The sequence below is a fragment of the Schistocerca americana genome, chromosome 5 (genome assembly GCF_021461395.2).
Source record: "Schistocerca americana isolate TAMUIC-IGC-003095 chromosome 5, iqSchAmer2.1, whole genome shotgun sequence".
NCBI classification, from domain to species: Eukaryota; Metazoa; Arthropoda; class Insecta; order Orthoptera; family Acrididae; genus Schistocerca; species Schistocerca americana.
The window spans coordinates 767,531,240-767,543,477 of record NC_060123.1 but is presented as its reverse complement, the minus strand read 5'-3'; the positions used below and the strand labels follow the sequence as shown (position 1 = coordinate 767,543,477).

The following is a 12,238-nucleotide window of genomic DNA, read 5'->3' as shown; positions in this document are numbered from 1 at the left end:
TTAAACTCTTTATCACCGAATACTATGTTGTTGCCTATATAAGTTCACCCAGTGCCATTTTGGTATCGTCCATTAATTTTTTATCCAGGTGAAATTATTAGTCCAATTTTCCTAGATTGCTCCCTTAATATTTCAATTTGCTTTAGCACATCAGTGATGTTTTTGTCAATTAGTATTACATCATCGGTATAGGTTACACAATATAATTCTATCTTTAAGTTTACGTTCTAGTCAGTGTAATAGTGCACCTGCTCTTCTCCATTATCTTAAAATTTTCTTAGGGGCATAGTTGAATAGCAATGTGTTATGCCATCCCATTTTCATATACTTATGTCTGTCTTAAATTACACTGCTTGAAAAAAAGTGAGACACTCAGAAGGTGGGGAGAAAACAAATTGAAACATAGCTAATTTAGAGGGTATGTGATGTTATTTCAGTGATAACAAAACAGAGTCAAATTTACACAGAACTTATCAGTTTGAGCCCACTTATCAACACAGCAATGCACCCTGTCTGGCCTGGACAGTGCGGGAGGATGTCGTAAAGCTGCTGCATACCCTCCTGAGAAAGGTGATCCACAACTGTTGTAACTGGACATTGCAATCATGGATACAGGCAGTGGGATGGAGTTGACGTCCATGTTGGTCCCATAATGTTCTATCGGGGACAGATATGGGGATTTTGCTGGCCACAGGAGTATATCAACATCACGCAGACAACTTAAAGAGACACACACTACATGTGGACAAGCACTGGCCTGTTGAAAAATAGCACCACAATACTATTACCCACTGCTGTACCATCAGAGTTCCCTCGGCCATTACAAGCCGTGACCTGAAGTCATACCCAATGGCTCCCCACACCATGGGACTGCTTTGTGACCCCCCCCCCCCCCCAAAATGTGGAAGAATGGGACCTCTCCCCATCTCCCCGGGTCACTGTCGAACTTCTCCACGATAGTCATTTGGAGCAGTGCAGGACTGGGACTCATTAGTGAACATAATGTGACACCATTCATTAGCAGTCCGTACTTCTCGATCATGGCACCACTTCACATGCAGTCATTTGCTTGGGTGTTAATGGCAGCCTATGTGCAGGACGGCAATTCCATAGTCTGGCTGCTCCTAGCTGTATGACACAGCATGTTGCAAGGAGTCTATTACAGTGAACTCCTGTTTATCCTAAATGATCGGGACGGTGGCCGGTTCCGATAACAAAAATTTCAGATAAATCAAAGTCCCCCTGTTTTCACATGTGAACACTCCAAATTGCATCAATATTGCGAAATACGATCGTAAAACGTGCGTAGGGTATGTAAAACGTTACTGATATGGTTGCAAATAACCCTGCACTTTTTTACTGAAAAAATTGTGTTGACATGTTAAAAAGGCACCAAACTATGATTGAAAACTCAAAGTTTTTAAGTGCTGTATAACAAAGCTCGTTTATTTTGCATTCTTACAGAAAAAATCTCCCTTATTTGGCAGCAGGAAATAACAGGAGTTTTAATTTTATTACCTACTCTTTTGAGTAAAAAATAAACTACTGAACAAAATCATGAAACAAATCTAGAGATTACTCAAAGGAACAAAAAGTCTGTCTAGAGAAACTTTCAAGAAAATTAAAAAAAAAAAAAATCTTTTTAAGTTATGGACATAGAAGTTCTAGGATGCTTCATTAGAGTTTATTTTTTGGTAACGAAGTCACAAACGTCTTTTTTTTTTTTGTTTTTTTGCTTGAGAAACTATTGCTGCAACAATACATCTCCAACGTTGAAATCAAACTATTTCAAGATAAATCGTCTCCGCCTGTTGGCTGATGTACTCCAGGGCAGTTTGGATCACTTCGTAACAGAATGTGTGAGGAATATTTTTCTCTGATTCATCATCAGAAACATAGTCTTCTGACACTTTATGATCGGTCACAATTTGGACGATTTCATCCTCAGTCACATGAAAAAATGCCATTTTCTATCCACTCTTCAATGTCTTCGAAGTGTGTGTCTTTACAACCAGCTTCTCCAGTAAATTCACCAAAATTATGTCAGCTTGAGTTTCGGTGTTGCCTCCTCCTTCCCACCACTTAGGTTGCCTTACGATCTAAGAGTTTTTTCCAAGACCTAACAAGAGGAACTGGAGGAATTAGATTCCAAGCTTCAGCAATCAATGAATGACACTTAAAACATCGATTTTTTTAAGAGCTTCCACAAAATCATCTGCAGCATCAATCACGCCTATTAATTATTCCAGCATCTTGCGTCTGTAATGTTTTTCCATTGCCTCAAGAATACCTTGGTCCATTGGTTGACATAGAGATGTGACATTTTGTGGGAGAAATACAACTTTGATATCCCCATCTTGCAGATCACCTGGGTGAGAAGGAGCATTGTCCACAAGAAGTAGCACTTTTCAAGGAAGTCCTTTTCCTTCCATGTAATTTACTACAGTTGGAACAAACTCTGCCTGGAACCACTCTCTGAAGATGGCACTGTTCATACATGCCTTAAGACTGACTCGTGTACCTCAGTGGCAAACTGGTTGGTTGGTGTCTAAATGCTCTTGGTGTTTTGGATTTGCCAATTAAAGTAAGACACAGTTTATGATTGCCAGTGGCATTACTGCAAGCAAGGACAGTAAATCTTTCTTGGATTTTTTTGTATCCTGAAGCCATTTCTTCTTCTTTAGAGGCAAGGGTTTTCATTGGCAGCATTTTGTAATTCAACCCAGTTTCATCACATTTGTAAAGTTGATTGCCAGTATAACCTCCTTTGTCAATGATTGTGTGCAGTTTCTTCTTAAAATCAGTGTAGCAGCTTCATCCCCAGATAATGATTTGGCACTGATGGCAATTTCATGAATGCCATGCTGCTTCTTGAAACGATCCTGCTGGCCATTACTTCCGAGCAATTCTTGCTTCTTTCCTTCAATCAGCTCATTTTGACAAAGTAGAGGACCTGAAACTGACACACCTTTGGCTCTTATTTATTCGTGCCACAAAAATAATGCCTCTTCTAACTGAGGATGTGCACCTTTTCTCATTGCTTTTCAAGATTTCACTGCGCTGCCCAATGCTTGGATGGAACAAAATTTTTAAATTTCTGATCAATTTGTCTTCCGATCAGTAATTGTACTCCTACTCTGCAGCAACTTTTGTGGGTGGCTCACCAGCATCAATTCTCTGCAAAGTGTGAAGCTCTTTTTCCAACAAGATCACATTCATTTTATGTTTCGTGCCTGTAGTCACGTTCAGTGTTCTTTCTACAGACACTCGACTGAGTCCTTTATGGTTTTTGGCCCCTTTTATCTCTGGACACTTTAAGGCACATAGTGGGAGCACGAAACCTCAAATCAGAAACACACAGATGCACAACTTGACAACACTCGAGATGCACTAGACAAACTTTTGACTTTTGAAACCAGGCTGTGGCAGCCATCAAATGAAAGCATTCGATACATCTATGCCATTTCCTCTGTTCTACCCAAGCCCACGTGGCAACACAACAGGGTGTTGTACATTCACTGTTACACACTCAGCTTTGATGTACCGACAACAAGTGGAAAGTGTTAGGCGGCGTACTCTAATTGTCGGTTTTGACAGGGCTACGTTGCGCTGCATAGAACAATACTGTATGTACTGTACTACCAAGGAGTTCCAATAGATGGCAGTGGCATGAAACCATGCAATACGAATAAGAAACACACTAGAGCTTCAACCAACACACGCACGAATTGACGATACTTGGACTTTTGACACGCACCAGTGCACTGATTAGCAGTAGATTGCCAAAAAACACCAGCAAATGCTTGGCTCCAGGTGCACGCAAACTGAAACTTGTCAAGTGTCAATCTAGCTAGCCAAAAGTGTAGCTGCACGAGAGTTTACTGTACTTGTTCTCAGACGGCAGTCACAGATGTGAACAGGTTACAATGTACTCAGTACACTACACAGTGATGCTCCCTTGTAGTGGTCTCATGTAGTCAACTGGAACATTGATGATGAGTATGCCCTTACTTTCCAACATCAGGCCACTGTCAGATCCAAATACTCCAAAAATACAGATGTTGCAAGGTTTAACCAGGCGACCAAATGGACATCCACAATGAGGTTTCTTTCAAACTCTCATCAGATAATGCTGTCTCACACCAATATGCAGCACCTTCATATCCTCCAGAGTGATGATTCATCTGACGCTATTCGCATCCCTTATATACCACATGATGCTTGCTAAACAGCAATAAAAACAAGGAACACTAATGAATAATGAAGGAAAAGACAGACTGTTACTTACCATAAAGAAGATACCTTAGGCTGCAGATGGGTAGAATTAAAAGACACTTACATAAAGCTTTCAGCCACAGCCTTCACCAGTAAGTAGTAATCTGCCTTTTCCAATATTGTTGATATTCCTACTGGAGTTTCCATTGTTTCAAGGACACTGATGCTTTTCTGTGAGTGTTTGCTTTATGATGTTTTCTGCATTTTAGCTTTTTTTTAAAAAAAAGAAAAAAAAAAAAGAAAGAAAGAAAGAAAAAAAAAAAGATTTGTTGCTGGAAAACTTCTGAAGTCCAATAAAGGAGTTACAACAGCCATATATGGTTATCTGGTGGACCTTGCAGAACCAAATTCTAGGGCTGAAATATCTTGTTGACCAATGGGCATTAATCAGAATGAATACTAAATAAAAATTAAATCCAAGTTTACACAAAAAACACAGGTTCTAACACTGTTGTTTTTCGTTCTATTTTGCTCTTATGTTTGCTATGACTTGTTAAACAGAAATTTTCTTTCTATCTATAGAGTTACATTTGCTGTAATGTATCTTACCTCGATGTTGTTTCTTCCTTCTTCTCACTGCTGCCCCAATCATGGCAAGCAAGTCATCCTCACTGAATTTGCTTCGTATTGCATCTCTGAAACAACTGTTAAAACACCCGTTAAACAGTACCAGGCAATTACCACACAGTGAAATGTTGGTACACTAAAAAGGAAGAAAAACTTTGCAGAAATCTTCAACAGTAATCTTGTAGTCTGCAGTAGGCAACAGCAGGATAACAAACCCACTGGACAAGAATGGGAAAGTCATGATAGAAGTTACTTTTATTTTTATAAATAAACAGGTATCTTACACAAATGCTCAAGAGTGTACATAGGATCTTGGGCTGAAGAGGTGGAGCAGAAACTGACATTAGTTTTGTTGAAGAGGGAGTACTGGAACACAGCACAATTTCTTGCAAAATGAAGCCAAATTTATTGATAAACTCTTAATTAATTGCCAAGCTCACTAATGTGATCATTTTACGACAGGTACTTACTGCTTGGAGTATATGTGACTTTTCATGCTTGCCTGATAGATCTGTTGCAAAAACACTTTGGGTTCCCCACCAGATAACATTATGCAAGTCCCTCCCTCAATATTTAAGTGACACAACGTTTTGGCATCTACAGGTGGTGGTGATTTCCACCATCACTGCTGCAAGATGCAACTGGCAATTTCCACATGACAGCTTTGAAATTTATCATGTGGATGACTATGACCATCATATTTAGAATTCAGAGGATTTCATAGAATACCTGAAGATGCTTAAACTAGAACTTTCAGATCTTTTAGTTAGCTCAAATGTTATATCATTACTTACAAAAGTGCCCCTGCAGCCCTCATTAGAGGTTATTAACATCAAGTTTGAGAAAGAAATTGTGGTGCTGTTTAAACATGTGCATACCTCATCCTATTTCTTATGTAACACCAACTACTTTAATCAAGTGGACAGTGTTCCCATGGGAGATCCTCTATTTCCCTTAGTAAATATCCAACATTCCTCCTTCTGGCAGAATGCTGAAGAGACATTTGTGGTGTGGCCCACATAATACAGACACTACCTATGTCCCTGCAGCATTTGCACTCGCTCCATCTGAATATTCAGTTCACTGTGGAAGTACAAAAAGATAGCAGCTTACCATTCCTGGATGTCACAGTTAGAAGAAAAGCTGACAGAACACTGGGGCATAGTCTCTACTGCAAACTGATACACGCAGAGTTATATTTGCGGTCCAAAAGTTGCCATCACCCTGCACAATGTGGTAGTGTCTTACACTCCCTGGCACATAGAGCACACGTGATCTCAGATACCAACAGTCTGCCTGGTGAACTGTAAAACCTAATAACAGTGTTGCAGCAGAACGTTTATTCTTGTAAACAGATTTGCAATGTGTTCTGAGCAAAGCAAGTTCAGTGTAGGGATGTAAATGAAGATACTTAGACAAGCACTGCAAATGGCTTTCTTACCATATTTCAGTGGCATGTTTTCAAAAATAGAAAGAATCGCTAGGAGAAACAGAATCAAGTGTGTTTTTCGTCTACCAGCGAAACTAAGGAAGTGTTTGTGTTAAGTTAAAGACAATCTTGACCCTAGAAAACATAGATCATATATAAGATCTGATGCCATTATGGGAAATCTTATATAGGGCAGACACCTCACATTGTGCAAGAACACTGTGTTCAACAGCACTGACAAAAATGCCACCCAGTAAATTAGTGGTAGCAGAGCACTGCCTGAATACAGGGCACCACACGTTTCCCAAGAGGCCATACGGTGGGCAATCTTACCAACAGGAATATGGAATTTTGACTAAGCACTGCCCAGAATCCAGCACTGACTGCCATGAAATTAAAACAGTAGAAACCAGATCCTTCGATGTATGACCTGATGCAGCACCTTGCAGAGAGTTAATTCAGCTTTTAACCACACGAGTGTCCAGAAGTGCAGTCATTGCCCACAACACATAAGCAGAAGGCTACTATGAATGGCATTTCCATCCAACTGGGAGTGCCTGTCCACACATTCGTACTCCTGCTTCTAGCCTGACAAATTTCAATTCTGCTGTGCGAATATCACCAGTCACATCTTGCAGCAGTGATGACAGGACCCACCACTACCTGAAGATGACGAACAGTTGTGTTGGTGAAATATTGCGAGGCTTGCACAAAGTTATTCAGTGGCCAATCTGAGAAGATTTGTATACATTATTTTTCTGTGACACAGGTATTGTGCAGCAAAATGTGATAACTTTCTGCATTTGCTTTTTTGTAAATTTCAAAATACCCCAAAAATTGGTGAGAAACACTGAACATATGACGTAACCAGATGACATACCCCACAGCATGTGCAGCAGTCGGGGTTGAGTGTAAAGGAATGATTGAGCAGTGCAATACTTTCATTTGAGAAAACAGAGCAAATTTCAAAACATTTTGTAAATATGATCTGTTGTAAATGTAGATGTTACAAAATTACTGTCCCTGCTGTAATCAAGCAAAAGCAGTTCTGATTTTGTGTTTTTTGCTTCTGTCACTTCTCTTTTTGTTTACAGACATTAGTTAGTAAAGAAAACAAAGGTCATTTAATGGCGATGATGCTATTCTGAAGTTTACACTCATCTACTTATGGTAGGTTTTCATTGTACTGTACTTTGCAAGAAATCAAGGAAACTGCAAGACCGGTAAATAAAATAATAAACTTCAATATAAATACATAATTGTTTAACACAATGAAAAAATACTGCCTGCCAGATGCAAGACACAAATCCTGAACGCCATCACTAAAGTCGCACACATGTATCCGTAGCCACAACGATATGAATACTTGACTTGGGTTGGGATGATCAAGTGTGACAGACCAAGAGGCTCAACCACTGCAAGCATGGCAAGGTACATCATCTGGTGACATTTGTCATTCGCTTTTGACACATTTCCCAACATTTGTATCGTATCCAACATTTGTGATCCACTGTGTCTTGTATTAAATTACTTGTCTCAGGGTCATCTACAGTGCTTTGGAGGTTTTTAAATGTTAATACGCATCACCCTGTGTGTGTGTGTGTGTGTGTGTGTGTGTGTGTGTGTGTGTGTGTGTGTGTGTGAGTATGTGTGTGTATGTGTGTGTTTATATATATGAAACAAATACTAACAAAGAGATAGAGGGCCTGGTGAGTACTTACCTCAGCTCAGTACAGCCGATAGATACACAAAACAGAACAGAAAATTGACGTATCCTAGCTTTCGGAACTTCGTTCCTTCATCAGGGAGGAGAGAGGGGAAAAAAGGGGAAGAAGGGAAAGTGGATTCAGTTATTCACAACCCAGGTTATGAAGCAACAGGGAAAAGGTAAACAGGGAGGGTAGCAAAGATGGAGGCATGGATGTCAGAGGGAAGCCAAAGATATTCTACTGTAATTACTGTGCCAGCTTCAAACCAAGGAGGATGAATACAGAAGTAAAGAGGTACATAGTATAAAGATAAACACAACTATGTAGGATAAAAAGATGCGTGAATGGCTAAAGAGGAAAGGGAAAGAGGAGAAGACTAAAGAGTAAATGGGAGTGAGGTTGGTTAACATAGGTTCAGTCCAGGGGGATGGCGGGATGAAAGGATGTGTTGGAGTGCAAGTTCCCATCTCTGCAGTTCCGAGGTACTGGTGTTGGGTGGGAGAAGCCAAATGGCACATATGGTGTAGCAGGTTCCTAGGTCCCTAGAATTATGCTGGAGGGCATGCTCCGCTACTGGGTATTGGACATCTCCTAGGTGGACAGTTCGTCTGTGCCCATTCATGCGCTCAGCCAGTTTAGTTGTCGTCATACCAATGTAAAAGGCTGTGCAGTGCAGGCATGTCAGCTGATAAATGACGTGCTGTCTCACATGTGGCCCTGCCTTGAGTTGTGTATGTTATACCAGTAGCGGGGCTGGAGTAGTTGGTTGTGGGGGGATGCATGGGGCAGGTTTTGCATCGGGGTCGGTTACAGGGGTAGGAACCGCTGGGTAGAGAAGGTGGTCTGGGAATATTGTAGGGTTTGACAAGGATGTTACGGAGGTTAGGGGGTCGGCAAAAGGCAACTCTGGGTGGTGTGGGGAGAATATTGTCAAGGGATGATCTCACTTCAGGGCTTGACTTGAGAAACTCATATCCGTGGCGGAGTAATTAGTTGATGTATTCGAGGCCAGGATAATATTTTGTGACAAGGGGGATGCTTCTGTGTGGTCTGGGGGTAGTAACATTGTTGTTGGGTGGGGAGGAATGTATTGTTTGGGAGATCTGTTTGTGGACAAGGTCTGCAGGATAGTTGTGGGAGAGGAAAGCACTGATATATAATATAATACAGGGAAACATTCCAAATGGGAAAAATATATCTAAAAACAAAGATGATGTAACTTACCAAACGAAAGCGTTGGTATGTTGATAGACACACAAACAAACACACACACAAAATTCAAGCTTTCGCAACCCACAGTTGCTTCATCAGGAAAGAGGGAAGGAGAGGGAAAGACGAAAGGATGTGGGTTTTAAGGGAGAGGGTAAGGAGTCATTCCAACCCTGGGAGTGGAAAGACTTACCTTAGGGGGGAAAAAGGACAGGTATACACTCGCACACACACACACACACACACACACATATATCCATCCGCACATATACAGACACAAGCAGGGTATATGTGCGGATGGATATGTGTGTGTGTGTGTGTGTGTGTGTGTGTGTGTGTGTGTGTGTGTGTGGCATACTGGTCTGAACTATGCAGCCTTCAAATGGAAGTTTTTTGATCACTCCTTATTTTGCACCCTGCCACCTTGGCAATATGTACCGCAAATCATCAGACAGACGACCTTCCTGCATGCTTCGAGCATCCCCTGGTGCTGTTCCGAACCAATGCTAATCTTTGTAACTGTGACGAGCAGTGTGCAGATTGCATCTTTGTATCCCACAAAGAGGTGACAGTTCCCAGTGGCATGAATGGTTACTGTTTATTGACTGTCACTGAGTTGGTGAGTCATTTGCTACATTGTGGCCCACCTGTTCGCTGCTAAAGCCATGCTAGTCAGTGGTAACCCCTGTCAATGATATCCTGTTGCCCATAGCAGTTCACTCTGCTGATTGTGGTAGTATTTTCCTTGAATAAATCTGCTCACAGTGCACCTTTGACACTGTGGTACAAGAAAGCCCAATGACTACACACCCTTATAGAATAAGTGTCTCGAGCCATGGTTACCCACGATATGGCAGTGATAAAATCACCCTGTGATCAACTGTCACACTGCAGCTGTAAGCTGCACCTCCTTTTTCAGAATACTCAGGTTTATTAATTTGAAGTAAATCAGATCTTTTGCAGGAAGATTTAACAAAAAGAGCACATCCACGAAAGGATGAAACCATGTCTAATTAACTGGAACACAAAATTAATAATTAGTGGTGACAAAGATCCTCTGCAATAAAAAATAATGTCCACTTACTTCATGTATTAGTCTTCAAGTGACAGAATATATGTAACTGTGTCCTTCTTATTTACACTGATTAAACAATGGAAATTCCAGGTAGGAATATCAACAGTGCAGGGAAAGATAGATCACTATTTACCATAAAGAAAACAAAGTTGCACACAGGCACAACACACAAGCAAGCACTCCACGCGCGCACGCACGCACACACACACAGAGAAAAAAAAACTGCCAAGTCCAGCAGCTAGGGGCAAGCTACTGGAGTTGTCAGTCATATGTGTGTGACATGTGCTTGCCTGTGTGTATGAATGTGTGTGTTTCTCTGTATCTCTTTTGCTGATGAAGGCTGTGACCGAAAGCTTTGTGTAAGTGCCTTTTTAATTGTGCCTGTCTACAATGTAACATGTCTCCTTTACAGTAAGCAGCAATCTACGAGGGTCAGTCAAAAAGTACTGCCTCCTATTTTTTTTTCTACGTTTAATTGTCAGGAAATTTAAATGCAATTACATAGGTTGAAAACCACAACATTGAGGATCATTTTGTCATTTTTCAATGTAATCTCCGCCCATCTCTACAGTTTTGGTCCATCTTTGAACAAGGGCATGTATCCCAGCACGGTAAAAATCACAGCTCTGCTTCCTAAGCCATTGACGCACGGATGTTTTGACGGCCTCCTCATCTTCAAAATGAATCCCACGATGAGCTTCTTTTAGTGGCCCGAACAGATGGAAGTCTGATGGTCCCAGGTCAGGGCTGTATGGGGGATGAGGCAAAACTTCCCATCCAATTTTGACAATCTCGTCAGAGGTGTGACGACTGGTGTGTGGTCTTGCATTGTCATGCAAAAGAAGAACATCTGCCATTGATTTTGTTGGGCGAACTCGCTGAAGACGTGCTTTAAGTTTGTTGAGGGTTGTGACGTATTGAACAGAATTTATTGTGCATCCCTGCTCCAAAAAATCAACCAGAATCACACCCTCTGTATCCCAGAAAACTGTTGCCATAACTTTCCCTGCCGATCGCACAGTTGTGAATTTTTTCTTCCTCGGCGAGCTTGTGTGACGCCACTCCATTGACTGCCTCTTTGATTCGGGCTCAAAAAAATGCACCCATGTTTCGTCCCCGGTCACAATTTTTTTCAGAAACTCATCTCCCTCCAAACGGAAGCGCTGCAAGTGTTGGGAGGCTATTGTTTTCCTTGCCTCTTTATTCTGATCGGTTAACATTCTTGGAACCCACCGTGCACAAACTTTTGAGTACCCCAATTGTTTAATAATCGTGATCACACTGCCTTTACTAAGAGAAATAATGCGACACACTTCATCTGCAGTCACCCGACGGTCACCACGAATGATGTCATCAACTTGCTGAATGTTGTGTGGAGTCACTGCACTCACCGGCCTGCCGCTCCGCTTTTCGTCAGTCAACGGTGTTTGCCCTTCAGCTTCCTTACAACGACGAACCCATCGTCTAACAGTGCTGACATCCACTGTCACAACACCATACACCTTCTTCAGTCTTTCATGAATGCGTATGGGCGTTTCACCTTCTGCATTCAAGAATTCAATCACACAACGCTGTCTCAAACGAACATCGATGTCGGCCATCTTACAAACTTCTGCTGTGCTGCCACCTGTTGACACAGAAAGTTACTACTGCAGTGGATTGCAGAAGAAGGTTTGAGGAATGGCGCCAAATTCAAATTTTTCACTTAACTTAATTTCTTTAAGTAGAAAAAAAATGGGAGGCATTACTTTTTGACCGACCCTCGTATGTTTTCCTATATTTTTCATTTACACAGATGTAATTAACAAATCAGAGTCTATTTATTCCAGAGAAGTGACAGTTTGTTCATGACAGTTCAGCACAAATCTGATTTTTTATATACAGCAAGGCTACCTATATATTATTCTGTGTGCCAGTGTTCATGCTGACTATAGGGATTCACACGGATCATGTGTAATTTGACATCTGGTCCTG

General features: G+C 41.2%; 1 protein-coding gene across 1 annotated transcript in view; it reads right to left on the bottom strand.

Moving 5' to 3' along the window:
- LOC124615376 (molybdenum cofactor biosynthesis protein 1-like) overlaps positions 1-12,238 on the bottom strand; it is a 42,053-nt gene that overhangs the window by 17,503 nt on the left and 12,312 nt on the right. The window contains exon 3 of the mRNA XM_047143202.1: positions 4,825-4,910. Within this exon, the coding sequence (XP_046999158.1) occupies positions 4,825-4,910 (86 nt within the window). The remainder of the gene's footprint in view (positions 1-4,824; positions 4,911-12,238) is intronic.